This window comes from Trachurus japonicus, chromosome 3, assembly GCF_045865225.1.
Source record: "Trachurus japonicus isolate A0001 chromosome 3, Traja_1.0".
NCBI classification, from domain to species: Eukaryota; Metazoa; Chordata; class Actinopteri; order Carangiformes; family Carangidae; genus Trachurus; species Trachurus japonicus.
The window spans coordinates 2028997-2056984 of record NC_140909.1 but is presented as its reverse complement, the minus strand read 5'-3'; the positions used below and the strand labels follow the sequence as shown (position 1 = coordinate 2056984).

The window sequence follows — 27988 nt, the reverse complement described above, 5'->3', positions numbered from 1 at the left end:
ATAAAGATACAAATGTACCTCCATATCTCTCCACTTTACTTGTGTCCTAATGATTGTGTGTGTGTGTGTGAACCGTCTTTGTCTTTTTAAACCATCGTTCAAAACACTGAGACGCTCATTGAGACAAGAACAAAACGGCTAATTTGAAGCAGTTTTAATAAATAGTCATATGAGTTGTTTGAGGTTAATATAATCATTATATCTGAAACAAAATGTTTTTTTGTTTTTTTAGAGCATTAAGAAATAAAATCAACATGTACAAGTAGAAAGAAAAAACAGAATGATCTCATCATGCTAGGCAATAAAACTGTAGTAAGAGTCACATCTGGATCCTCACATCTGGTCCATTCAGAAAAAAATACCAGTTTCACCAGTCAAACAGTCGGTTAATTAGTCGGTCGGTCGGTCGGTGAGTCGGTCAGTCGGTCAGGCAGGCGGCGTAGAAGTGAACAAGGTCGTCATATTCTCCAGGGTCCAAACAAAAACACAAACTAAATCAATCAGAGTCCAACAAACGAGTCAGTTCAGAACCAGAACCAGTTAATATTATTTCCTCTAAATAGTTTTCTGGATATAATCATGTAAAGAGTTCAGTAAGTATGTTTAAATTGAGAATACATTTTACAACAAACTTTATAGAAGCAGGTTTTTTTTTTTGTTTTGTTTTTTCTGTCGCTGGCTCGACTGTTTCAGCGTCGGGTTTTAAAGCATCCGAGTCGTTAAGAATCAACGCCGGCCGTTAAAACGACGTCTTCTAACTCCAATTAACTTAGACTGATTGCATATTGTGTGAGTGCATGAAGATAACATGGTTCATTAATCAATTCATTAATTAATTAATATGAATAAGAAACAATCTCAACTCCCCAGAGAGGGTAAAACTCAAAACACTCACGGTCTCATCGATGATCTGAAGGCTACAGAGTTTAAACTCCTACAACACGTTGTTTGTTTGTTTGTCTGAATGAATGAATGAGTGAGTGAGTGAGTGAATGAGCTGCTACTTTCAATGAAAATAAAAAGAATAATTTGGTCACTTAGTTAACAGATATTCTTCTTCACCTTGCCCTCCAGTATTTACATGTTTGAATGTGCAACATCAGCATTGGTTAGTATGTCCTGTACTGTACATGCCGTCTGTAAGAAGCTGGAGATCCGTTTGTGCAACAGAAACAAAAAACAAAAGAAAACGAAAGAAAAAGAAAGAAAAAAAGACAGAGTGCAGTGGAGAGCGCGTGTCTGCAGCTCCACAACAACAACAACAACAACAACACAACCACCAGGTCGCACACACAGTTTAGTCTCTAGATGATCGGTAAAGTGAAGAGACAGACAGCATGTTTACAGGTTCCTCTAGGAGCTGAAGCGTTGCACGGTGTGTCCGCGTCGTCTGATTGGCCGAACAGAACGTCCGCGTGCAGATACACACACACGCACACACACACGACTAGTTTAATCCGCAACTACGTGCAGCAGCAGCAGCAGCAGCAGCAGCAGTCCTCAGAGCTGTGATCTCAGAAAGGAAAAGCAACAGAACGACCTCTCAGGTGTAGTGTTCTTCACGTCACAGCGCGGAGTAGAACAGGATGTACGCGGCCGACGACTTGACGGACGAGGTGGAGATGTCCGACACCTCGTGGTCGTCGAACTTGAACCAGCGCTGTTTGCTGGCGTTCTTACAGTACGCCGTGTAGTGGCCGCCGTCCAGACCGCCGTAGTGGTTCTGGAGGAGGAGGAGGAGGAGGAGGATGAAGAAGAAGGAGGTTCATGTTATTCATGATATTTAAAGGGATACGCCAACATTTTTTTTTCATGTCTTGCCTCACTCCCCATGAGTCCATGGCCAGCGGATAGACACCATCCTTTCGACTGTGTGTGCAGTAACAAGGGAGATAGAGCCGTATCGCCCGTAATTAGCTTAGCTCAAACATGGGAGTGTATGGGTAGTGTTAGCCTGCCTCCACCTAAAGTCATCAGAGAAACTCTTCAGCAACTCTAAACAGAAACCCGCAGGCCGATCTTCGTCTCAGAGCTGACAAAACTCTCCGGTAAGGCATCTTGAGCGGTCAAATGCCGCTAACGGGACGAGATCGGTCAAAACGGAGGGTTCAAGCAAAGATGCTTTATTTTGGTTCAAGCTAGCTACATCGAGGGTAGGTTAGCTTCCTGTTTCAAAGTAAAAGCACAAATTCTATCGTCATGGTTTTCTGTATGTAAAGGGCAACGGGTGTTTTATTTTGTGAAAGTAACCGGAAGTGCGTTGGTCACAACGGCTAGCTTGAGTAGCGCCAAATTCGTCCAAACAAAATTGCAAACAGCTGGTATTTAGACAAATTAACGACACACTGCTGATCTAAACGGCTACTTTCTCACCTAAAAATGTTTGAAATGTGGATAAAGTGATATATTTACAGAGTTTAGAGCTAAAATGAAATCAGCTTCTGACTGCTTCGGCTCAGGTAGGAGGCAGGCTAACACTACCCATACACTTCCAGTGTTTGAGCTAAGCTAATTAGCGACTTTAGGTGGAGGCAGGCTAACACTACCCATACACTTCCAGTGTTTGAGCTAAGCTAATTAGCGACTTTAGGTGGAGGCAGGCTAACACTACCCATACACTTCCAGTGTTTGAGCTAAGCTAATTACGGGCGATACGGCTCTAGCTCCCTTGTTACTGCACGCACAGTCGAAAGGATGGTGTCTATCTGCTGGTCATGGACTCGGGAGTGAGGCAAGACACGTAAAAAAAAATGTTGGCGTATCCCTTTAAATGTGACGCAGGTTGTAAATGAGACAGATTTCCCTTTTACAGTTGCACATAAACTTTACATTTGCATTCAAAAATCGAGCGAAAAGTATAAATAGATTACTGTATATAAAAAAAAAAAATTAATAATAAAAGATAGAAAGTAATAGCAAGAATATTAAATACATTTAGATAGAGAGAAGAAAAAGAGAAGAAAAGAAAAAATCTTCTCTCTTTTTGTTTTCTAATTTTTGTTCAACTAATGGAGGACGTCCAATACAAGACGTTGTTCCTGTTAAATATTCTTTATTAAAGGGTAATTGCAGTTTTTTACAATCTGGACCTTATTTCTAGCATAAAATCCGATCATTCCCTCACCCAGATAACTTTGGTGTCATTACAAGTTGTTCTGATGAAATTACACTGCAAAAACTCAAAATCTTACCAAGAATATTTGTCTTATTTTTTGTCAAAATGTCATTTCTAGTCAAAACTAATCTCATTATACGTAAAATCACATAAAAAGTAACTTGTTTTTAGACAATTTTTACTTCTTTCAAGCATATTTTTACTTGAAATAAGTAAAAAAAAATCTGATAGCGGAGCAAGTTTTTCTTTCTTATTACAAGCACAAAAAACTTGCTTTCACTGGCAGATTTTTCTACTTATTTAAAGTGAAAATTAGTTTGAAACAAGTGAAATTATCTAAGAACTAGTTAATTTTTAGGTCATGAGTCTTACTTTAATTAGTTTTGACTAGAAATTAGACATTTTGACAAGAAATATGACAAATATTCTTGGAAATATTTTGAGTTTTTGCAGTGTAGCTCCAGCCGAGAGTCGCGTATATCCGTATAATGGAGTCTACAGGGCAGCAGAATGCAGCCTCATCTCTGAGCGCTGTCATCTCACTAAAGCTCCGGCTAGTTGAGATAAAAATGGACCCGAATGCCGAAGCAGAATGATTATTATCAGAATGAGCCGGGCGGCGCTCAGAGATGACATCATCCAGGTCAGAGGTCAGTAGGTCAACCTACAGACCCCGGATGTTGATAACAGCTAACCCCGGACTCAGAGGGGAATAGCACTAGCCTATCAGAACTAAATATTGGTGAAATGAAGGAGTTTCTCTGCAGATAATGTGTTATTATGGAGCTAATTTCATCAGAACAACTTGTAATGACACCAAAGTTATCTGGGGGAGGAAATGATCGGATTTTATGCTAGACATAAGGTCCAGATTGTAAAAAACGGCAATTACCTTTTAAATCACTGAATCACAGAATTAAAGTCACGTGTCGTCTACTCACAGAAACTCCGTAAAGGCTGTATCTCTTCACGCTCTGCTTGGGTCCGATGACGTACTGGGCCAGGTCCAGACTGTCCTGAGGGAAGTCCACGGCCGTCTGCAGCTTCTGCTTCCACCGACCCTCGTAGGAGAATCTGCACAAACCACATCAGTTAAAAAAAAAACCTCAGTTTCCTTTCCCAAAGTGTGCAAGGTGAGTATTTTAAACCAGACTTAAGGTCCACCAGACCGTTTTAAGTGCACCAGGAGGATGGGGGGAACCTTCCAGATCTCCAGCTTCTTGGTGGAGTCTCTGTGAGCTTTACAGTGTCGGCAGAACACCTTGTTGTTGTCGGTCAGCTTCTCCTCCTTGGAGAAGAGTCTCAGACAGTCCTGGAAGAAAGAGTCAACACGGGATTCAGCTTTAGAGAGAAGCTGGACAGCAGAGTGGTGCATTCACTGCTCTGTGGTTTGGTTTCTTTTGTGTTAACACAAAGAAAAGTGAAACAACTTTAACAACTGGTGTGTAACCAGAGCAGCACGGTGGAGCAGCGGCTTGGCACCGTTCCTACACATTTGAAATTTCAAAATTCATACTTTTTCCAGACACTTATTTCCAGACTTCTCTGTAAAAAAAATTCAAATAATTTGTGACATTTGAGTAAACAGATGTGTATCATGTAAATGAATCATGCAACTAATCATTTGTTTTCATTATTCTTAATGTGTATGTCTTAATGTCACTAAATAATTTCCAGGAGATTGTAGCTAAGTACAATAGTGCGCACAAAATAATTAACCCAAATAACTTCAGATGAGACCAAACCCAGATAAGAAATATATTTCCATACAATAGTTTCCATTGTCCATACTTTTCGAGACCTGGAAATGTATCAAATCAAATACTTGTGTAGGAACCCTGTTAGTGGCATTTACGATGATGAAAATTATGTTTGAGATGTTTTTACTTTTACTTTCAATACTTAAAAATGTTTTTAAGCACATACTTTAGTGCTTTTGCTTAAATAAAATTTTGGCAAAGCTACTTTTACTTGTATTGAAGTAATATTTGACAAGGAGTCCTGTTAATTTCGCAAATAAAAGTCGTTCCGTTTGGATCCTTTTCTGTTGTTTTATGCCGTCTTGTTTTAGCTTGTTTGCTTTTTTATGTTGCTGCCACCTGATTATTTGTTTTCATTCCCTTAAAAAGAGAAGAAAAGAAAAAAGAAAATAGAAAACTCAGTTTAAACATTAAATAAAGGCCTGTCCCATATAGACGCCTGTTCCAAGCTGAAGCAAATAAAAGCCTGAGCTGCTGTTGGAGGATTTACAGTAGTTCCTCTTTAAAGGGACAACGAGGAGTTTCTATTTGGTTATAAAAAAGTCTCACGTTAATGTGGATGAATCTCCGCTACCCACACTTGTTAACTCATTGAGTGCCAACCACGTAATTTCTCGTTTTTCGTTCCCATGCGTTGAGTGCCAAAAACGAAATTTTTCGTTTTTTGCTTTTTTTTTTTAAATTATGAAAATAGACACTTTAATACACATTATATGTAAATTTGGGGACTCTACGACGAGGAGAACTGAAATAGATGACGATCAAAGTCACATGACAGCTCATGATCTGGAAGTTTTTATCATAACTCAGCTTCTGCAAACGGAGTTCTGCATGCAGATGCAGCGCAGCTGCGCCGCAGCTGCTCTGCTCTCACCCGCGAGGCTGCAGCAGCTGGGAGCTGAACCAGGAAGCTCTCAGCCCACTGTCCCGCCCGGTCTTCATCTGGAGCAACACCGTGTCCTCCCCAAAGTCCTCCCGCGGTAAAATCTGATGGTCTCTGGGTCAAAGCAGACCGGCACCACCGACCCGTACCACAGACGGACCGTGACCACCGGCGGGACCAGTGTTCCCGAGCCGCTGTGGCCGGCAGAGCCTCACGTTCCGCGGCGAGAGGCTGTGACACGGCACGGTGCGTCTGTGTTATTGTTGTTTAGTGGCGCCCCCCCCGCCCCCGATGGTGGTTTTGTGAATAGAACAACAATTGTTGTGTATATTTATCTTACACGAGCCCTTTGATCCAGAAATGCGAGTGTCAGAAGAGCGACAGGCACAAACAGAGCACCTTTCATAAAAGACGCTCTATCTCCTTTTCTAGAAAAAAAGGAGGGATTTTGGTGAAACCCAGCCATGTTTAGCTTGACTTTTCTCAGGAACGGAGGCACGTAGAAACAAACGGTTTGTGGCCATTTGAAGGATAAAGTTAAACCTTTCAAATGAGCCACAGTATGTGTTGGTGGCAATAATATAGAATACACTATGGCTCTAAAATAAAAAGTCAAATATGGTCTAATTTGCCGGTACACTTGACTAAAACTTTGGAAAGGAGCGCGGCACTCAATGAGTTAATGGCTCCATTTTCGATAAATATATAGTTTTGTCTCTATCGTTATTTTGTTATTATTAGTGGTGGTGGAAATGCTGGGCGAGCCGACCAGCGTTTCCTTACTTTCGGTTTCGTGGCGAGTCATGAGAATAACGCCGCCGAATCTCCGTTTATGGTGGGAACTACGACGGTATGTGATCGTCTTCCAACCTCTGACTTTAATTCTTGATGAATGAAAACATGAGTCTGTCTTGTGCCGGTCAAAGAATTTCACGGTGCGGAGGCTCATAAATGTAGTGTGGAAACACTTCGCTTTTCCAAAACTCCTCGTTGTCCCTTTAACATGTCATGATTGATGAAAACCCAGAGCGTTGATGTTTGTGTTTGGTGTGACCGACCTGCAGCGAACACTTGCTGGTGGAGGCCAGAGGCAGCGACAGGTACATGAAGGTCTCGAACGTCCGTGACTTGCGGTGGCAGGTGAGACACTGCACGGTGGACTTGAACTGGCCCTGGAACAGCGCCACGATGACCGACTCGTTCAGCAGCTTGTGTTTGCTCCACGCCACGTCGGCCGCCGTCTGGTCGTCCAGGTGGTCGTTCTCCTCCTCCTTGTAGCGCTTCCTGTTGTCGGCCTGGCAACCGGAGAGAAACACCGGGATGAACAACAGCAACAGCAGCAGCAGATACAGAAACACACGCAGTAAAACCTCCTTCATCGTCCTTATAAAGCTCACTGATCATAATAATATAATAGTAATAATGATAATAATAATAATAATAATATCACAGCTCAGACTGATATTCAACAAACCAAACTGTCTGTGGTCTCAGCATGCAGCTCACACAGTTCATTCAGTAAAAAATAAACAGGAGGAAAATGAGAGGCTGCTAATTAATGTGTCATTAATTAGTCATCAATTATCCTGGGGGGGGGGGGGGGGGGGGCAGGCTGATGACAGACAGGACTGAACGTCACACAGATGAGAAGATGGAGAGTGTGTGTCATGATGGTTCGCTGCAGCCTTCGACTGGAACACCCTACAAAACACCCTTAAACTTTCTGTCTTCACCTCTCTCTCCGTTTTCAAACTAAATCTGCTACAAATCACAGTCGACTCCTGCACTTGCTAACAGGCCTCTGTCATGCCCTATTGATTAACTGTTTTATTGTATTGTAATGTATTATATTGAATTTTTCTGTGTAATTTATATAACCTTGTTTTCACTTTTAGCACTCCCCTCCCCCTTCCCCTTCAGGCTGCACTTGAAAATAAAAAAATTTGTTCTTAATTTGCTCGCCTGGTTAAATAAAGATTAAATAAAATAAAAATGAAGTCAATGCACATCCTCATCAATCATCATCATCAGCTGTTTGTTCCACTTCAACTGGCACCTTGCCCTTATAATAAAATACTGGGGGGGTGTAGTTCTCTAACTCCCCCCCAGGGGGAGACACTGCTGCCTTCACTGCTGTTTTGTCTCTGGGAGTAAATATTAACCCTTTTCTGTCTTTTGTTTTGTTTTGTTTGGCTCATGGCAGCTTCACCTTATTGTTTCACCACTATTCTTCTTCCTCTTATTCCTAGGAAATCCTACTTCCCACTAGGGATGGGAACCTTTCACATTTGAATCGATATCGGTACCGGTCAACACCGGTACCTGTTTTCGGTACTTTTTGTGTGTCTGTGTAGTAATTAAAGTTATTTTGTCTATAAATAAGTCAAAATTCAGAATTTTGAATATTTATTTTTCAACAACATCACAACTCCTCAGCCTTTAAGAGTAATTTTATGTTTTAGGGATGGGGAATTATTTTTGAATACCAAATAGTCATTCAATGAAAACCAAAAAAAGTACAGAATTCGATACCCATCCATCCCTACATCCCACAACTTTGCACAAAGCTCCAGTCTCATAACCTCTGTCTCCAAACCAACTGTACCTGCTACAGTTTTACAACTTCCGACAAAATGTCGCCCTAATACTTTGAAAAATTCAGTACATTTAAACTATAAAAAACGTATTAAACCTTTCTTGTCCCACAATTTTTGCTAAATTTTCACCAAATTTGCTGCGACTGCATCTTCAGACCGTCCTCCACAAAGTTACCACCTGGAGATAATTGATTATGAAAACGTTTGACTGTAAACTGAACCAGCCAAGTCTTGATGAATACATTTTCAATCTTCCTGAAAATAAAATGCCAATATTTTGGAGTCTCAGTCAGAACCGGTCAGAACCAGTCGGTACAGGCAATGAGGCGTCCTGGGTCGACATGCACAGAGGTTCTGACAGATGCAGAAGACACACAGACTCACACACACACACAGCTGCAGGAGGGTTAAACGACACACAGCTCTTTACTTACTCTCTAATTTGTCATCAAAATGAAACCAGGTGAAAAAAACAGACAGAAGGAAAATAATACACTTATAATAATATAATAATAGACTAAGTTTTTTATCGTTAACAGGTAAAATGTGCAACAATGGGGCCATTTCCACTGCAGGAACTTCAGGGTAATTCTATTTTACGGGACCGTTGGTGCGTGTCAACACTGCAGGAACTTGAATATCCATCTCCAGAAACTTTAACGGGGCTAAACGAGTCACTAGTCACTACCTCGGGGTAGAGTCTCAGATCGCCCCGATCAAAGCGGGATGTGACACGAAGAGAAAGCGGCATTTTTAAAACCCAGCGTTATTAAAAAAAAGCATCTCCACGGCCGGAAGAAAAGAGAATAAGTCAGAAAAATACGTGTGATAAGTGGACAGAGAACTACGACAATCAAAACAACTTTTTTAAAACCCAGTATTATTAGAAAGTGTCTGTGCTGCCTGCTGCACAACGATCGCACGATGACCGAAACTGTTGCACGTCTGATGTCTGACGATATCCTTTAAAAGGTGATTTTGTTTTTTTGTGTGACAAAAAATGCTGTAAAAGTCTACTTGCTTACCAGGACGTCTATGGATAGACACATCTTTTCAGAACAACAGCTCTTGTTTACTTTCTGTTAACTAAAGCATTTAAGAGTTAAGTTAAGAGTCCAGTTAACCCTGAAACATAGAAGGAGCGACTCAAAGGACCTGGACTCTGTCATTACAGGTGTCAGACGAATGTGTGTGAGGATCATGAATGAGAAGGAAATGTGAATATTTGCTTTACAAAGTCGATTTACGGTGTCGCCCCTAAATCTTCTGTTTGCGCCCCCGAAATTTTAAATTGGGGGGGGGGGTCACTGTGCTCCTAGTTTAAAATCTTAGTCTAAAACCCAGGGCCCAGTTGTTCAAAAGTCATCTGATCGGATTTTGGATCATGGATCGGATCAAATCTTGAAAATGGGTTGTTTCTAAACCAAAAACGGATTCTGAGATCGGATCAGATCATGTGATCCAGTCTTGGTTTTCATCTGGATCAAACCCTCAGTTTGTGTTGTTCAAAACCTTTTAGTAGGATCGGGAAAACTTTGATCCAAAAAAACAGGATTATTCTGATCCCAGCAGTCGGGTGGATTCAGGAAAAAAATGTGATTTAAATTAAATTCAAACAAAATTCAAACAAACAATATTTATAATGTAGTTTTCTACATCTAATTTTTAAACCATAACAGTGATTAGTAAATAAAGTTAACTTTTGCATATTCTACAACTGAAAAACTTTTCCCCAACTACTTACCCCCAAAACTGAATTGAATGAATTTTGCCTTCATTGTGATGCACAGTCCCATCTAGAGCACTCATTATCCGGATTTGGTAATCTTGAAAAGTTTGGATCTGGATCAGACTGATCCAATCCTACTTCTACTTTGAACAACTGGGATAAAATTAAGATGGATTATGTGATCCTGGATAGGTCTTTACCAGGAACTCCTGCAGTGGAAACACGACTAACACACAGCTGTGGTAGGAGAGGGACGAGGAGGCTGAGAGGATCAATGACTGAATAATTCTAGCACATGTTCATGTTTCTGTTTCTTCTCCAGCTCTTACCACACAAAGTTTATGATGTTTACGTCCTTGAGCAGCAGGAGATCAGTGTGTGTGTGTGTGTGTGTGTGTACCTTGTTGAGGTCCTCGTGCAGTCCGTCCATGAGGAACAGCAGCAGCTCCTGCGAGTCCTGCTGGTCGTAGCAGGCGAACTGCTCGTTGATCTTCCCGATGGTGACCTTGAAGTCCCGCGGGCTGATGTACTTGTACAAGCCGCCCCACAGAGCCTTCATGATGACGCCAAACTCCTCCGCTACCTCGCCTTTATGGCCCAGGATGTTGTATCTGAGGACGGAGGACAGAGACTCAGCACGTTTCACCTCCAACACCATCCTACATGTGCATAACTTCCCTGCAAAAACTCAAAATCTTTCCAAGAATATTTGTCTTATTTCTTGTCAAAATGTCTAATTTCTAGTCAAAACTGAACTATTTTCACTTAATATAAGACTCATCACCTAAAAATTAACTTGTTTTTAGATCATTTTCATTTGTTTCAAACTAATTTTCGCTTCACATTTTAATCGACAACAACGGTACCTGTTTTAGGTACTTTTTGTGTGTCTGTGTGGTAATTAGGGACGTCACAATTATACATTTTCTTGGTACGATTATTGTCAGAGAAATAATCACGGTGTTACGATTATCACAATTAATATGCATGAATTAATTTCACAACACTATGAATGTGTAAAATCAAATATAGTCAAAATATAATTACGTTACTCATTATATATAAATATTTCAAGTATCTATTAATATATGACCAATTCTTAATCTTCCAGGAAAAATGTTTGAAATATTCAGGTCATAAATCGTAATCTATACCAAATGTTTGCGTTTATTTGAATCGTTTTTTGTTTTGTTTTGCTTTTTTTAAAATTCCTACCAATTCAATGTTACGTTAGTTAAGTGGACCAGTATCTGTGCATTTACCTTTATTTTTGTGCACATCTGCCAATAAGGTTCCAACATAAATTTTTTGTGAAAGTGACGGTATTTAGGAATCTTTACGATTAATTAATTGTGGCGTTTAATACCATAATACCACGATTAACTGTGAAAACAAGTAATCGTGACATCCCTAGTGGTAATTAAAGTTATTTTGTCTATAAATGAGTCAAAATTCTGAATTGAAACAACATCACAACTCCTCAGGCTTTATAAGTATTTTATGTTTTATGGATGGGAAATTGAAAGTCCATCATTCTGTTGTTTTTTTCAAAAACTGTGAAACCTATTAAACCTTTCTTGTCCCACAATTTTTGCAGCGACTGCATCTTCCTACCTGTTGATGTCGTCCAGGTAGTAGTTGTTGTTGAAGTACTCGGCCAGAGCCGGCGTGTTGCACAGACACTGCAGGATGGAGTTCATGTAGCACGTGTTGCCCAGGTTACGGAGCCCGGTCAGCGACGCCCCCAGGCCTCCAAACGTAGGGTTCAGGTTGCGGAGTTTGGCCGCCGACGGCCGCGCGATCTCCACTTTAGGATGAACTTTAGCAGCGACGGGTCTGGAGGACGGAGAGCAGAGGAGCAAAAAAAAAAGATTATGAAGAGGAATGCACACCAGAAAGAGTATCTGAAGAATTCAAATAAGAGAAGTTCAGAAGTGATGAAAAATAATCGTTAGTTTAGTCAAAAAATGAATCGTTAGACTAATTGACTAATCGAAAAAACAGTCGATAGATTAATCGGGAGAAAAATAATCGTTTGGGACAGCGCTAGTGACAATGATGCCTCCAGAGGTTTTGTACATTAACAAGAACTTGTAGAAAAGAGAAACAGACGCGGCTTCTAACTGAGACCGTGAGGCTTTTATCTGTTCAAACCTGGAGCCAGACCGGAGTCTGTTGGAGAATTTACAGTAGATTTCCCTATTTCTTTTATTTTTATCATTTATATATTTCTGTTTTCCTTTTTGTATGATTTTATAATTCATTGTTAACTACAGTTGGAGGCTTCTAATAAGCTCTTTGAGTTTTGAATGAATGTTTGTTTCGATCACAGCATCAAAATTTCTACAAAACAAACAAAAAAACAAATTCAAGGTAGTAACAAGTACTATATAGCTGGTCGAAAAGGGTTGCAGCTGAAGCAAAGCTTATAGCTGCCGCACCATTGGTTTTTGCCTCTTCCAGCACTGAAAATGATCAAATTGTTCCTTTTACATCTGTATTTTTAACTGTGCAGAAGAAATCTAAATCTAAATCTAAATCTAAAACTCTGTGTTAACCTGGTGACTCTACGGTGGATGAATGTTTTTAGAGATAAAACATGAATTATAATAAAACACTGCATTAGCTCCGTACTTGGTTTCTCTGTTGATGGTGGGGATGACGGGCGCCGTGGTCGGGGCCGCGGTCTTCTTCTGCGCCTCCTCCCTCAGGTCCTGGCTGATGTCTGGAGACGAGTAGGAGCGTTTCAGTTTGGACTGCTCGCGCTCTCGGTCGCGGTCGCGGCCGGCGTCGGGCTCGGCCGTTCGTGGCGGTTTCTGTTTGGCCGTGGGCGGCGTGGAGGGAGGAGTCTGAGGAACGGTGACCTCGGGCGGGTAGAGGTGCACGCGGTTGGTGGGGGAGTGGTAGTATCGGTACGTCCCCGTCACCGTGTCCAAGAACTAAGAGACAGACAGAAACAAACAACAGTCAAGCATAAAGAAATAAAGGTTTGCTGTCAGGGCACACATTTTGTGGCCTCTAGATGTCTTATTTTGTTGAAATCTGTCATAAAAGAGACTATATTGTTAAGTGTTTTTCTATTGGTCAGTTAAGGTCATGTGACCGTAAGTTACAGGAAGTGCAGTCATTCTTTCTCCATGCAGTCAGGCAGACAGCTCCTCTCCTCTTTTCCTCTACGTGAGTGCCTTGGAGAGCCTTTGCTTGTAAGTTTTGTTAGTTTATCTGTTCAACAGAGCATATAAATAATTTAAAAATTCTTAAGTTGGATTTAAAAACACAATAACTGTGATAATATAGTTTGCTAAATGCTAAGCTAAGCTAAATGTAGCTTATTGTTATGGATTGTGCATTGAGACTGTAATCAATGTAAATTCATTTTGGATTGTATTTTTGTGAGTTACTAAAGTACTGTAACTTTATATTCATTTCAGTTTTACAAAAAAGGATGGAAAGAAGAGTAAAAAGGATTCAGTAAACATACTCCTGTGTCCGACTTTCTCTAAATCCTGCTGTTAGCTATCTGTCAGTTTGTGCGTATATGATACACGCCTCAGGGACAGAATATTTGTCTTTAGTTTTTCAAGCTCATAGGGTTATCTATCAAAGTTGAGTTGAAATGACTCAGCATATCTGAGGTTTAGACATGTGATACCTTCATCCAACCGTCTGGGAGGCCGGGGACGCTCCGACCCATCTCCTCACTCCTGGCTCTGGTCAGAGGCTCCCGCTGTGGAGAACACACACACACACAGATGAAATATGTTTTAAAAAACAATTTTACAAATAATAAAAACAACTTTACTAAATCTTTTCCTGCATCTAAGGCTACGAGTGTGCCACATCCTTTCTCCTCCGTCTATTTGCCGTTTGTGAGCACCTCATCAACGCCGGTGTGCGCTCTCCTCCCCTTCAAAGACTTAAATAACAATCAAAACAACGAAAAACACAACTTGTCCCTCCAGTGTTTCCTTCAGATTTGTGTTCCCCACTTGATTCACTCATATCAGTGTTTAAACAGGGTAAATGCAGGAATCTTGAAGTTAAGACTTTAATAAGACTTTTTTAAGACATTATCAATATTTTTCAATACCTCACCACCACTTCAAGCTGTAACCGTTTACATCAGTGACACTTTTAACTTTACAGTTTTAGTTTGTGATAAAGACTACAGACCACTATGATACAACAGAATTCAAAATAGGCTAGGATAAAAAATCAAATGCAAAGTTTATCAAAAAAACAAAACAAAACAAAACATTGCTCCACTCTCAAAAAACAAAAACAACTATCTTCTTTTCTTTTTTATGTACCGGTTCATCTTTGTTTTTTAATGAAACGAATAAATTCACACACTTTCACAATGTGTTTTAGGACTCAAACTCTTGGACGGCTAATTCAGAAAAAATACCTTCAAAATTTAAGACTTTATAAAGTCGTGAAAAGACTTTTTAATACTTTTTAATTTTCCCAAAATTGATTTATCACCTTTTAATACTTTTCAAGACCGCGGATACCCTGTTTAAAGGCCCCTCCGAGGAACTCTCTCTCTCTCTTTTACTCTTTTTTATTCTCTCTTTTATGTTTCTAAGTGAAGAACTCACCTTGATCTCGTTGACGATGTGGTTTGTAGCCGGTGAGTCCAGAGACATGCTCTTGGAGGGAGTGTCTGAGCTCCTCTCCTTCTTCTCCTTGTCCTCCTCTTCTTCCGCCTTCTGCCTCTCCAGCTTCTTCTTCTCCTGTCGTCCCACCTCCTCTTCCTCCTTCCTCCTCTTCTCACTCTCCTCTCTCTCCAGCCGTTCTCTCTGCTCCTTCTCCTTCTCCTTCTCCTTCTGCTGCTGCTCCCTTTCCCGCCTCTCCTCCTCCGATCTGCGTTTCTCCTGCTCCTGTCTGGCCTTCTCCATCACCGCCACGGCCTCCGAGTGGATCTGACTCTGCTCTTCCTTAGACAGGGAGTTGTTGTTGGAGCTGAGGGAAGGTTTTCCGGTGCGGTCGGGAACAAACGGACCGTTCTGGGTCGAGTTCTTCGCCGACCCGTTCTGGCTCGGCTTCGGCTCATCCGACGACACCCGCACCGACGGCTTCTTGGCTCTGTCGAACTGGGAGAACAAACCAGGAGCAACGTTGTTTAGACAGCAGTTGTTGTTCAAAGATAATCCATTTTTATTATGTTTTATCCTACTACACCTGTCTATTTTACTTCATTTTATCTAGTGTCTCTTTCTTCTTCTCATTTTATCTATTTTACTTCATTTTATCTAGTGTTTTCCCCATTGCAAATGATTGAGTGTAAGATAGCGTTTCCTCGATGACTCTAAAATCCAATGTTCTAAAATTATTGTGTAAATGTGTATGTGAATGTATGTGTGTCTCCCAATATGTGTTCCTCCCTATGTTCCTTGTTTTTATCATGTGAAGCACTTTGATCTGCCGTGGGCATGAAAAGTGCTATACTAATAAAGCCTGATTGATTGATTGATTGATTGATTGATTGATTGATTGATTGATTGATTGATCGATCAGACTTTGGATAATGGATTGGATCAAATGGCTTGTTTCAAAACTAAAAACAGATTCTGAGATCAGATCAGATCACATAATCCAGTCTTGGTTTTAATCTGGATCAAACCCTCAGTTTGTGTTGATCTAGATTTTTTAGTAGAATGGGAAAACTTTGATCCAGAACATGGGGATTACTCTGATCCCAGCAGTTTGGTGGATTCAGGAACAACATGGGATTTAAATTAAATTGAAATTGGTCAAATAAACAACATTTATAATGTAGAATATAAACATTTATATTTTGCACGCTATTAACCATCAGTTAAGCATTAATAGATACTCATGAGTATTCATGCGTTATAAATGAAGAATTCAGTATGTAGTTTATAAATACAGTTAGTGCTTATCAATGATGAGTAAAACATTTTTAACTGTGTTTATAAACTACATACTAATGTGTTATGTGTTATAAATGATGAATTCAGTATTTAATGCTTAATAGTGTGTACTTATTATAAAGTGTTACCTTTGCATCTTATCTTTAAACCAGTACAGTGATAAAGTAAATGAAATTAACTTTTGATGATTCCACAAATGAACAACCAACTACTGGATAATTAAATTAATTTTAAAGTTTGAATTTTGAAGCACATGGAAAAATATTCACAATACAATACAATACAATGAGTCTCCATGCTGCTGTTCTACGTGTTGTTTACAGACCTATCAGCCTTCAGTCACATATAAAACACTCTTTATCTAGACTCGGTAATGTTGAAAAGTTTCTATCTGGATCAGACTGATCTAATCCAACTGAGCTTTAAACGAAAAAGTAAAGAGTAGGGATGTCACGATTACACATTTTCTTGGTACGATTATTGTCAGAGAAATAATCACGGTGTTACGATTATCACGATTATTATGCATTAATTAATTTCACAACACTATGAATGTGTAAAATCAAATATAGTCAAAATATAATTACCTTACTCATTGTTTACACTAAATATTTCCAGTATCTATTAATATATGACCAATTATTAACCCCCCTGGGGGAAGCGTTTGAAATATTCAGGTCATAAATTGTCATCTATACCAAATGTTTGTGTTTATTTTAGTTGTTTTTTTTTTTGTTTTTTTATATACAAATGACACGCTAACATTTAAATTCCTCCCAATTCAATGTTACGTTAAATAAATGGACCAGTATCTGTGTGTTTACCTTTATTTTTTGATGCACATCTGCCGAAATGGTTCCGATATGATCTTTTTTGGGATCTTTACGATTAATTAATTGTGGCGTTTAATACTGCGATTAATTGTGAAAACATTCTGGATGACAAAACAAGAGATTTATCTGGAGATCTCTGTGTTTCATATTCTCAGGAGGACAGAGACTCGGTACCTGTGGGATGGCTCTGGCCGCTGCAGGCGACTGGCTGGACGAGCTCTTCTTACCGACGTCCAGACCAGAGTTTGACGACACTTTGACGGGGGAGTCGACGGCGTCCGGCAGCCTGTCGGTGACCGTGGAGGTTTTGGAGGCGGCGTGCTCTGCCGGCGTCACGCCGTTCACCAGCACGGGAGCGGAGTTCGGCTCCTGAGGCTCAGGTGAGACCTCGGGCTCAGGCTGAGGCGGCGGCGGCGGAGGCTTCGGCTCCTCCAGGGATGGGTAGCTGAAGTTCACTGTGGATCGATCCGTCAGAAGACAACACACAACGTTACAATGTGCTCCTAAAGGAAAACTGATCCTTTTTCTAAGTCCTTCGTTCCTTCAGATGTTAAAGGGATAGTAGCATTTTTTTAAAGTGGGGTTGTATGATCTACAAATAGCCCCCAAGTACTTTAATTGCAGTAGAAGACTCTCTGCACTCCTCCCGTTAGCAACGCCAGCCCATAATAGCCCTGCCCAGAGATTTACAACATACAGTGTTGTGAATGGACCCAAAGAAACGGCCTATTTTCACGGCCTAAAAGAGGTTTTACCTGAAAAAAAATACACAGTTCCATTGTTCACTATAATATAATTTTTTCCAGCCCTTCAAAGTGCAGGAAAAACACAGTTTTTATTTGGACCTAACCAACTCACGTATCCCTCCGCCCAGGGTTAGCGCCCGCCGATCAGCAGGTTAGCTCCAAATAAAAACTGTGTTTTTCCTGCACTTTGAGGGGCTGGAAAAAATTATATTATAGCGAACAATGGAACTGTGTATTTTTTTTCAGGTAAAACCTCTTTTAGGCCGTGAAAATAGGCCGTTTCTTTGGGTCTGTTCACAACACTGTATGTTGTAAATCTCTGGGCAGGGCTATGGGCTGGCGTTGCTAACGGGAGGAGTGTAGAGAGTCTGCTACTGCAATTAAAGTACTTAGGGGCTATTTGTAGATCATACAACCCCACTTTTAAAAAAATGCTACTATCCCTTTAAGCTACTGAACACAGACCACACCCATGTGCAGGTGCAGTCACTTGATCGAGGCCATCAATCAAGGTTCGTTTTATTTTACAAATCATTTTAAAATACAAAATACAAATTCAATTCACAATATACAGCAGACATGATCATGTAAAAAGGGTAACCCCAGAAGCTTCTGTAGCTTATGAACGGGGGCCCAGAGACATCAAAACAACAATATAGTATATTATGACAATAACAATTCCTATTTCTGACCTACAATCTAACCTAACCCTAACCATCTAAGGCAATTCCATCAGTACAAAGAGTTTATGGTTCAACACAATAATGACACAAGATCAACACATCAGGCACAAGTACATGAAACAAAAAACAGCAAGCTGAGCTTGATTTAGACATAATTTAGCTAGTTTTTGTTTTAATCTTATTATTTTCTGCACCACTAACAAAGTGTGAGACATACGGTTCAGAAATAACTATTTAACCTTAATGAGCCACAAATAAAACAGTTTTTTATTCACTTGCTTTAAAGGAATAGTTCAACATTTTGTCAAATTGGCCCATTGCCATAATCCCTATAGTCATAGCAGTAGGTTCGTTACCTTTAAAGGATCATAGGGCAGGATTTGTGAGAAAATACCGGAAAATACCCATGCGTTTTACGTTTTTTAAATAATAATGGGTGAGGAAGCGTTCAAAACCAAAAAGAACGAGCCCACCCGCGTATCTCTCCATTGCCCTGAACGGGGTCTGTGATGCAAAATGCGCTGCAATTCAGGGGGTGAATTTCGCGCGCTGGCCGGCGGACCTGACGTCAGCGCGTCCACGACTGCCTTCGAATGGATCAATGGAATGGAGACATGAAGAGGGCAACCGCGGCAGAGCGACTGATACAGTAACAGAGTGGCGATACTCCCTGTTATATCAATCGCTCTGAACCACGGTGGATCCAAATTACTGTTACTGCCACCAAACGACCCAGCACAACTGAAAGCCCTGTTTACCCCCCCCCACCCCCCCCCCACCGCCACTCTCTCTCCCCCTCCCTTCACACACGCTCACAGCAGCAGGCAGGTCACTAACTTACACACTCTCTCCCTCTTCACTACTGTCTTATTATTAGCCGTTAGCCGCAGCTAGCGGTTAAAAGCCGACGTTATAACTTTAACAACGTTATCAGGCAGGTGGACAAACGTCCTCTTTTGCCCGGACACGTCCACTTTTCACGTCCTGGCCGGCGTGTCCGCGACGCGTCCGTTTTTTGTTTTTTTTAATGAAATCATGAATGTCCGGTGTTTATTGGTTTTCATGGGACCGCGGACCCTGACAGATGCGGTCCGACACCCGGACCCGGCGCGTTAATTCTCGGTACCGGCCCGTAGGCCTACATGTAGGAGCCCATACAGATCCATGAGGAGCTCAGAGGAACAGACAAGCAGCCTCCTGCTGCAGCACAGTGAAGAGGCAGGTGTGTGTGTGTGTGTGTGTGTGTGTCTGTCTGTGTCTGTCTGTGTGAGAGAGAACCTACAGTAAAATACCCCCCCTCCCTCCCCAGATAGGAAAGACTGTAAAGAGTAAAGTAAACAGTGAAAAGTCTGTGCGCGCTCCCGTGCCGGTGGCTTCGCTGGTTGCTGTAGTTACGCGCAGCGGCCGTCGCGTCACTGGCCGTTCTCATTAATCCTGCCCTATGATCCTTTAATTGTCGGTGCAAGCTATTTTTAGAATCATCATTGTGTCAAAGCTAAGTGTGTGTGTGTGTGTGTATGTTTGTTGTGTATTGTGTGGTGGTGACAGGTAGTGAGACTCACACTGAGGGGCGCTGCTGATAATATTCTGTCTGGGGGGTCGAACTTTAGCGTTGGTGGTGTACATGGGGAAATACAGCAGCCAGTTCTCGTAGCCGCCCTCCAGCACCAGCGGCTCGCTGCGCAGGATGGTCATGCTGTCCCACTGCAGAGAGAGAGAGAGAGAGAGCGCAAACACATCGTTAATACTGGAGCTCGCAACTGCACAAATAGCCAATCTACACACACACACACAGACAACCAGTTACCTTGTAGAGTGCGTCCTTGAGGCTCTGCAGCGTGGTGCCCAGTGCCAGGTCAGAGACAGAGCTGAACCAGTCCAGCAGCACGATGTAGTCCACAAAACCTCGCCGCCTCCACTGCTCCTTCGACACGTCCGGGAGCTTCGTCTCGATCTGAGTCACAGTGATTCTGAAAAGTCCAGATCAGAAAAATCAGAGTTCAGCTCATTTTTTAAACATACCAAAACACGAAACTTTCTTATTCCCTGGTTGGAGAGGAGCAGGGAGAAGTTACATGGCTCAATGATTGGTTTAAAGGGACAACGAGGCGTTTTGGAAACGCAAAGTGTTTTCATTTATGAGCCTCCGCACCGTGAAATTCTTTGACCGGCGCAAGACAGACTCATGTTTTCATTCATCAAGAATTAAAGTCAGAGGTTGGAAGACGATCACATACCGAAAGTAAAGAAACGCTGGTCGACTCGACCAGCGTTTCCACCACCACTAATAATAACAAAATAACGACAGAGACAAAACGATATATTTATCTAAAATGGGCCCATTCACAAGTGTGGGTAGCGTAGATTCATCCACATTAATATGAGACTTTTTTATTGTTGCGGAATTTTTCGTTCTGCCGATGGAGAAACTCCTCGTTGTCCCTTTAACAGAGCGCAAGAGAGATGGACACACACCTACACACATCCAGAGAGATCAGTGGGCGCTACAATCTACCAGAACGTTATTTCACACATACTGAAAACATGATTTTTAAAAGATTAATTTTTTCTTTGATTTTTTTCTGAAAAAGGTATTTTTCCAAAGACAGGTCTTGAAAAAGGGGGGTCGTCTTATATTCAGGGTCGTCTTATGTTCGGGTCAATACGGTAATGACAAAAGAAGAATGAACAGTAAAACAGTGATATTAGATCATGCATTAATTCGTGTTATTATCATGTTATTAATTCATTATGACACTGGCGTCCTCACCCTGGGCTGACGGCCTCCTCCGGCACGCTGATGCACGTCTGGGCCGGGACCTGAATGTGAGACTCCTCAAAGTCTCTGTGGCTGCGAGCGTCCATAACGATTATCGTAATGGACTGGTCCTTCATCATGTGGAAGAGTTTCTCTGCTGTGATTCCACCGGCTGGCACCGCAGCTGTCGGAAAAGAGGCCGTTAAATAAACAAAAGGTAAAAAAAAAAAAAAAAGGTTTGAAAAAGACTAAATTGGTGTCAGATTAAACACTGTGGCAGTTTATAAAATGATTTTTACTGCACATGTTTATCAGACTTGTGTTGGGTTTCCCGGTTTTACCTTTTGGAGTTGCATTCTTCAGTTCATTCTGCTCTGCTTTAACCTACAACACACACAGAAAAACAGATGCTGCATCAATCATCTTGTTTATGTCGACTATAACACTATAAGAGTGATGAACAAATATTATGACTTATAACAAGACCAATAAAACTCTTGTTGCTGGTAACTACAGAGTTAAAAATGTGGAGATGATAATATCTGATAGAGCAGAGAACAGGTCTGCCGCTTTAAGCACAAACACATAAATAAGTGGTAGAAGTTGAAGTTTTACTCAGTGAAACTACAGATTAAACATCCACTTGTTAAATGTATAATTGACTCCCAGCTGTGTGTCTGTCTGGTGGGTGTGTTGTGAGCGTGACCTAAGATTGGACGCACGATGTTCACTGTACATTTTAATGTGAATGTGTTGTAACACACAGAAAGCATTAGTTGATGTTTCTACCTTTTTGCTGTCCTTCTTGTTTGCCGACGGTGCTTTCGGAGATGATCGTCCACTTTCTTTCTCTGTCATTTCCTCCTTTCTTTTCTTCTCCTCTTGTCTTTCCTTCTCCTCGAGTCTTTTTCGAACCTCAACTTCTTCATACCTGTTGAAAAAATGTCAAAATTAGCCGAGTAGAACTGAAAAAAAAAAAAAATGCAGTTAACATACTTCTCTGACATCATATCTTCAACTATGTGGATTTAAAAGTGTACAACTGACCTGAGTTTAAGGCTTTCAGAAAGTTTCTCTGCTTCTTCGATGGCTTTCTTAAAGCTGGTTGGCCCGAGCATGGTCAGATAATAGTCCTGTATGCATTGGAACAGAAAAGAATAACTTTAAATATGAACATTTGCTCAGGTCAACGAGGTTTTTGATGAAAAGAAGTTGCAGTTTTACAATGATTAACTCTTTTACCGGTTGCTGCTTGAACTCTGGTCTCTTCTTGATGATGTCATATACTGTTAAATACTTCATGTACAGTACGTACGCCTTCTCCTCATCTCTGTCCAGGCGACACTCCTCTGCCGCCTTGAAGATTTTACAGGCACTCTGAACATAGCTGCAAGAAAGCAAATTCAAAAAAGTAAAAAAAAAAAGGTTCAAATCCACACTTCTTCTGTATACGAGTGCAATTTAAAGGGTTTAAAGGGCTTTTGATGGGTGGACACCATTGAATATAAAGTCCAACAAGAGCTGACACAAGTCGTCAAGTAATCGATGAGTGGATCAACAGAAAAATTATCTGTAACTACAACTTTTCTCTCTTAAAATGTAATGTTTTTTTTCTCATATGTCACAGTAAACTGAGCATCTTTGGGTTGGACAAGACAAGATGTCAACATGTTTAACTTTATTATGGAATCGGGTCCATACACAAGACACACGACACAAAAACAGACATCACCAAACAGTGGATGAAAGCTAAAAGTTCATATTTAATAACATTCATAAAATGAAAATCACTAAAAGGATAGAAAGATGCATCTGTACCAATGTTTCCAGCACGGTGATGATGAGTTTTTCTCTGGTTTTACTATTTATGGGTTTGTGTTTGAGTGAAATAAACATTTTTGTTTTATTCTATTGCCCACTGACAACATTTCTCCCAAAACTGAAATAAAAATATTGTCATTTAGAGCTTTTATTTATTGGCAGAAAATGACAACTGGTTTAAAATAACAAAAAATATCAAGTCTTTTCAGACCTTGAATAATAATGCAAAAAAACAACAATATTTTAACTTAGAAGAGTCTATGTTTAATCCCAGCAAGAAACTGGAATGAACGAGTGTCGTACATGTAGAGATGCTTTTTAAGAAACTTTTGTAAAAGTGGACTGCAAATCTATGCATCGGGGTTTCTTAACACGGCTTTAAGAGTATTACCACCTACGTTTGGTGGAAAATAAAATAAATCTTCATTGGTAATTGGTGGTGGCTTATTATTAGGGCTGCAACTAACGATTATTTTCATTATCAATTAATCTGTCAATTATGTAAACTATTAGTTGTTTGCTCAATAAAACGTTAAAAAATGTTGAAAACTATCAATCAGTGTTTCTCAAACCACCAGACGACGTCCTCAAATGTCTTGTTTTGTCCACAAACTCAGTTTATTGTCATAAAGGAACAAAGAAACCAGAAATATTCACATTTAAGAAGCTGGAATCAGAGAATTTGGAGTTTTTTTCCCCACTCAAACCGATTATTCGATTATCAAAATAGTTGATTGTTGGATTAATTGATTAATTGTTGCAGCTCTCTACTTATTATATCAATAAATAAAGTATGTGCCACTCACTTCCTGGTGCTGGTCTTGTCCGGCTTCACTTCGGCCTTCTTGTTGAGGTCTCCCAGAGATGTGGACAGGTACAGCTCTTTGACGCCGGTGGACACTGCAGGCATCTTTGCGGGGGGGTTCGGTCACAGCAGCGCAGGGAACCAGTCAGTGTTGTTGTAAACAGGCTCTGGACATCTCTGGAACAAATGTCTGTGACAGCAAAACCAAATGAAGTGAACACATGAACCATCCAACAACAACAACTACAACTGCTGCTCCTCTTCCCGTTAACTGTTATTGAACCAGCGTCAGCAGCATCAACATTACAACACTACAGTTCGATGATCATCAGCTTCTCTTATGTTATTATCAACTAGGTCAGCAGATAACACTATTAAGCTTTCACTTATCATAGCAACTACTATAAATATTTTACATTTAAGGCGAGACACTGCAGGCAAAAACATTCTTGTTTTTTCATGCACTGATCAATTTTGAGATTGAGAGAGGACCGCCCCTTTATGCCGTTCTCTCTCCTCATTGGATAAAGGTTGTAGGATACAAGGAAAGTTTTCTCCTCGGCTTACAGCAGAGCAGAGTGACTGACAGACCCGTGTTTCAGACCAAACACTCTATATAAGTGATTGCTGTCGGAAGATATAACTATTTAAGACTTATATTAACACAAACATTCTGCTTTAACATGTCTTCTTTCAGAATAGTGGAAAGAAATGATAGAAAATCCACACTAAGGTTTTTATTTTACTTCATTTTGTCTCTTCCGTCTGTAGATTTCTCCTAAATTCACCAAGAGTTAAAGCAGAAGTAAGCGATCCAGTCGTTTGGGCTAATGCTGCGTTCCAGGAAGGCTTTTGAAACCGTGAATTACAGCTTCAAGTCACGACTTACGACTTTGTAGCGTTCCAGGCAACCAGTAATTCGTGTTTTTCCAACCTGTTGCACCTGTTTTACCTGTGAAAGTCACTATAACGGCCACTTGTAACTTCCGACCCGTGAACTCGTACCAGATCGAACTGGTACGACTTCACAGGTCGGAAAAACACGAGTTACGGATCTATTGGTCCTCGTCCCTACGTCACCACATTCACGCGCATCCCTTGGCTGCACACACAGCCCTTCATGCCGTTCTCTCTCCTCATTGGATAAAACTTGTAGGATACGAGAAAAGTTTTCTCCTCGGCTCAGAGCAGAGCAGAGTGACTGACAGACCCGTGTTTCGGTCCAAACACTCTATGTAAGTGATTGCTGTCGGAAGATACAACTATTTAAGACTTATATTAACACAAAAATATCGCTTACTTCTGCTTTAACATGCTACTGTGGCCTGTTGTCTGGCCCATGCCATGTTAGGTATCGCTGTAAATCTCCAAAAACTAATCATAAAAGTACAACTGACAATAACAATCTATGTAATTTTACAGTACAACACCGCGTCCTGACATACAGCGAGCGAGCGAAACGGCAGCGTGACGATTTTGTCACAAGTATATTCTATTGGTTCAGAATCCAAACCAATCAAATTATCGAGGGACGTAAACAAACTTTTGGCGCTATTTTGAGATTCCTGGCATTTCCTGGTTGCCGTTTTTCACATCTTGTGAGAGTGTTTTTTAAATTTTATTCCTCTCATATTCTCCTCTCTCTGATAACTAGCTTGTCAACAGGAAGCAGCGTGAACTTTTCAACCAATAAGAAGCGTTTAGGGGCGGGACACCGCCGCGAAATGTCGTCCAGATAGAGACAGAGCGGCGTGTCAGGACAGGCTGATTGAAAAGTAACGCATTCTGATCACTTTTCCTCACTCGCTCGCGTCGCTGTCACATCGCTGTATGTCAGGACGGGGTGCAAGTCGCAACGCACATTTTTACTGTAATTAGAGGTGTGGCACAAATGCCGGCGCGTTTGCGCGACCGTCTTGATATTTTTTTTTTTCATGTGTCTGTCATTTACGCAGTAGAAATGCGGTTCAACTACTGTGATCGGGAAACTCTCCTCTTTCAAATACGCACGGCCGCACGCCCTTGATGACCTGTCAATCAAAACACCAACTGTGAAGCGCTTCGAAACAGCAGTCGTTCAGAGGGATAGAGAGAGAAAGAGAGAGAAGCAGTGAGGATGACGACGGTGCTTCAGAGGCTGAAAGTTCTGACTAATTTGATGATGAAGATTATGAAAAAAGAAGAGAGAGTTGAGACTTCAGCCTGCTCAGACAGCAGGGCCAGTTAGTTTTTTTTTTTTTACCTCTCAAACAGCACCACAGTGACAACACATATAGGGTACATTGTATAGGCTAAATATTGTAAATTTTGTGTTTTTTGTCTATTTAGTTGATATTTGGAGAAATGTTCTCATTTAGGGCTACACACATCTCATGAAGTTTGAAATGTAACGTGAAGTCAATATTTAGCTTCTGTTATCCCACATTTGAGACATTTGGTGAGAATGACAATAACATTTATGCTCAAAAAGCAATTTCACAAATCTTTTTCTACACTTATCGCCTTATATCATACAGTATATTCCACTGCTTTTGTGAAGCCCAGACTTTCGTATACCCATTTCAAGCACAACAACAGTTTGTATGTGCAAGTTGTGTATCTCAGGGTCAGAGAGGACGTAGAGATACACTGCTATGTTATCGTTATGATCATTATGATCATTGTTGGGGGGGCACCTGAGAGTAATCTCGCCTAGGGCACCAAAATGGCTAGAGCCGGCCCTGCTTCCAGTTTGATTCCTTTCTATATTCTGAAGGTTTTTACAGAGGGGCTTGTTGACATATCATTCACAGCCTCATTTATACAACATTTTATTACTAAAAACATGGAGACATTTTATGTTTTTTTAGGGCTGGTGACAGTATTTTCTCATTTACAGAGTGATAAAAAGAGATATACAAAATCCTCCTCTGTGAAAACTTCTGACTCTAATGTGTCAACAAAATAAAACAAGAATTTTGAAAGTAGCTTTATCCATTGTTCAGATTTCTGTTCTGGGAAAGTAGCCTATGCAAATTAGCGCATATTTAACTAGACATTGCCTCATTTACATATCTAAACATAAAATTTGACAAAACTTGTAACTCACCTCATGTAAGTGGTAAACTTGGGAAGTTTTATTGTGATATGTTAGTTTATTTTTATTTTATTGTTTTTACCCCTGTAGTGACACGCTACTTTGCTAGCTTTGACTTATCTGCCAGCAGACATTTAACAACTACTGTAAGTACTTTTACACGGAGATAAAAACATGTCACAGCTTCAGTAAGTTACATTAAACTACGCAGCTTTGGTTGTTGTCAGCACATCAGCCAACATTAGTCGGCTTCTGGTTGTAGTCGTTTCTATTTTTATTTTATTATTACCGTATTATTATTATTCCATTTCATTTTATTTGACTCTATTTATGTCTGTTTCCTCCTGTGGTTGTACAGTAGTTAGCTGGCGCAGGACATGTTGTCAACAATGACGACAACAACATTAGATAGTTTCCTTCTTGCTGACCTTTTAACGTAGCTTTAGCTCGGCCGGTTAACAGTTTACCACACTGACGAGTGTTTTACAGCTCGGTTTGTTTCAAGTTAACCCCGTTAATCTAATTAAATGTTAAACTAAAGCTTTGTCTCCATCTACATAGCCTACATAATGTTAGTTAGCATGTAGCATCTTAGCCTCTGGGAGCTCCACGCACTTAACCGTTGGGCTAGCTCGTTAGCTGCAGTAACGATGGCAACGGCGATAATCCCGCTCAACGGTAGCGGTGAATCCTGTAGGAAAAGAATGAACAAAGGCCAAATGTTTGATTAGATAAGATCGAGTTTGTAAATTTACCTCTCACTGGTCCGATGTTACACTTCAGCTACTTTTTTTGACAGCTGGTTCCTGATTTCTAGTTCCTCCTCCTCCTCCTCCTCGTCTTCTTCTCCTTCCTCTCTGGAATCTGACATCCGCCATATTGTTTTACCGCCTGCCCCCTGCTGGACATCACGCGCTACTGCACTGAGCGTTATTCACTTTCACCAACTACACCACAGTTTGTAGGCTACAACCGTTAAAAAACAGCAACAAAAAAAGCAAAGATAAATAAATAAAATAAATTATTATCATTATTCAAAAATAATAATAATGATAATATATAGCCTATCTATATTTTTTTCAATATAACAAACTCCACAGAGTATACTACAACCATTAAAAAAAACAACCCCAAAAATGCCTATATACTTAAAAAAATATATATATATATATATATATATATATATATATATATATATATATATATATGTTTTTATTTTTTATTTTTTTTTAAAGTATATGTATATATATATTTAAGTATATATATATATATATATATAGGCATT

At 40.4% G+C, this 27988-nt stretch overlaps 1 protein-coding gene across 1 annotated transcript; it reads right to left on the bottom strand.

Moving 5' to 3' along the window:
• Window positions 1-139: 139 nt before the first annotated feature.
• On the bottom strand, window positions 140-27602 carry usp8 (ubiquitin specific peptidase 8). The gene is made up of 19 exons (XM_085804729.1): window positions 27459-27602; window positions 23629-23817; window positions 22244-22388; window positions 22049-22134; window positions 21791-21932; window positions 21343-21385; window positions 21014-21185; window positions 20051-20213; window positions 19806-19947; window positions 16989-17269; window positions 14686-15180; window positions 13737-13811; window positions 12719-13023; window positions 11699-11920; window positions 10485-10695; window positions 6817-7053; window positions 4285-4427; window positions 4057-4189; window positions 140-1723 (listed from the first exon to the last, which is right to left on the bottom strand). Exons 2-19 carry the CDS (start codon window positions 23730-23732, stop codon window positions 1565-1567), a joined length of 3258 nt encoding a protein of 1085 aa, XP_085660855.1. The 5' UTR covers window positions 23733-23817; window positions 27459-27602; the 3' UTR covers window positions 140-1564.
• Between the last annotated feature and the right edge of the window lie 386 nt (window positions 27603-27988).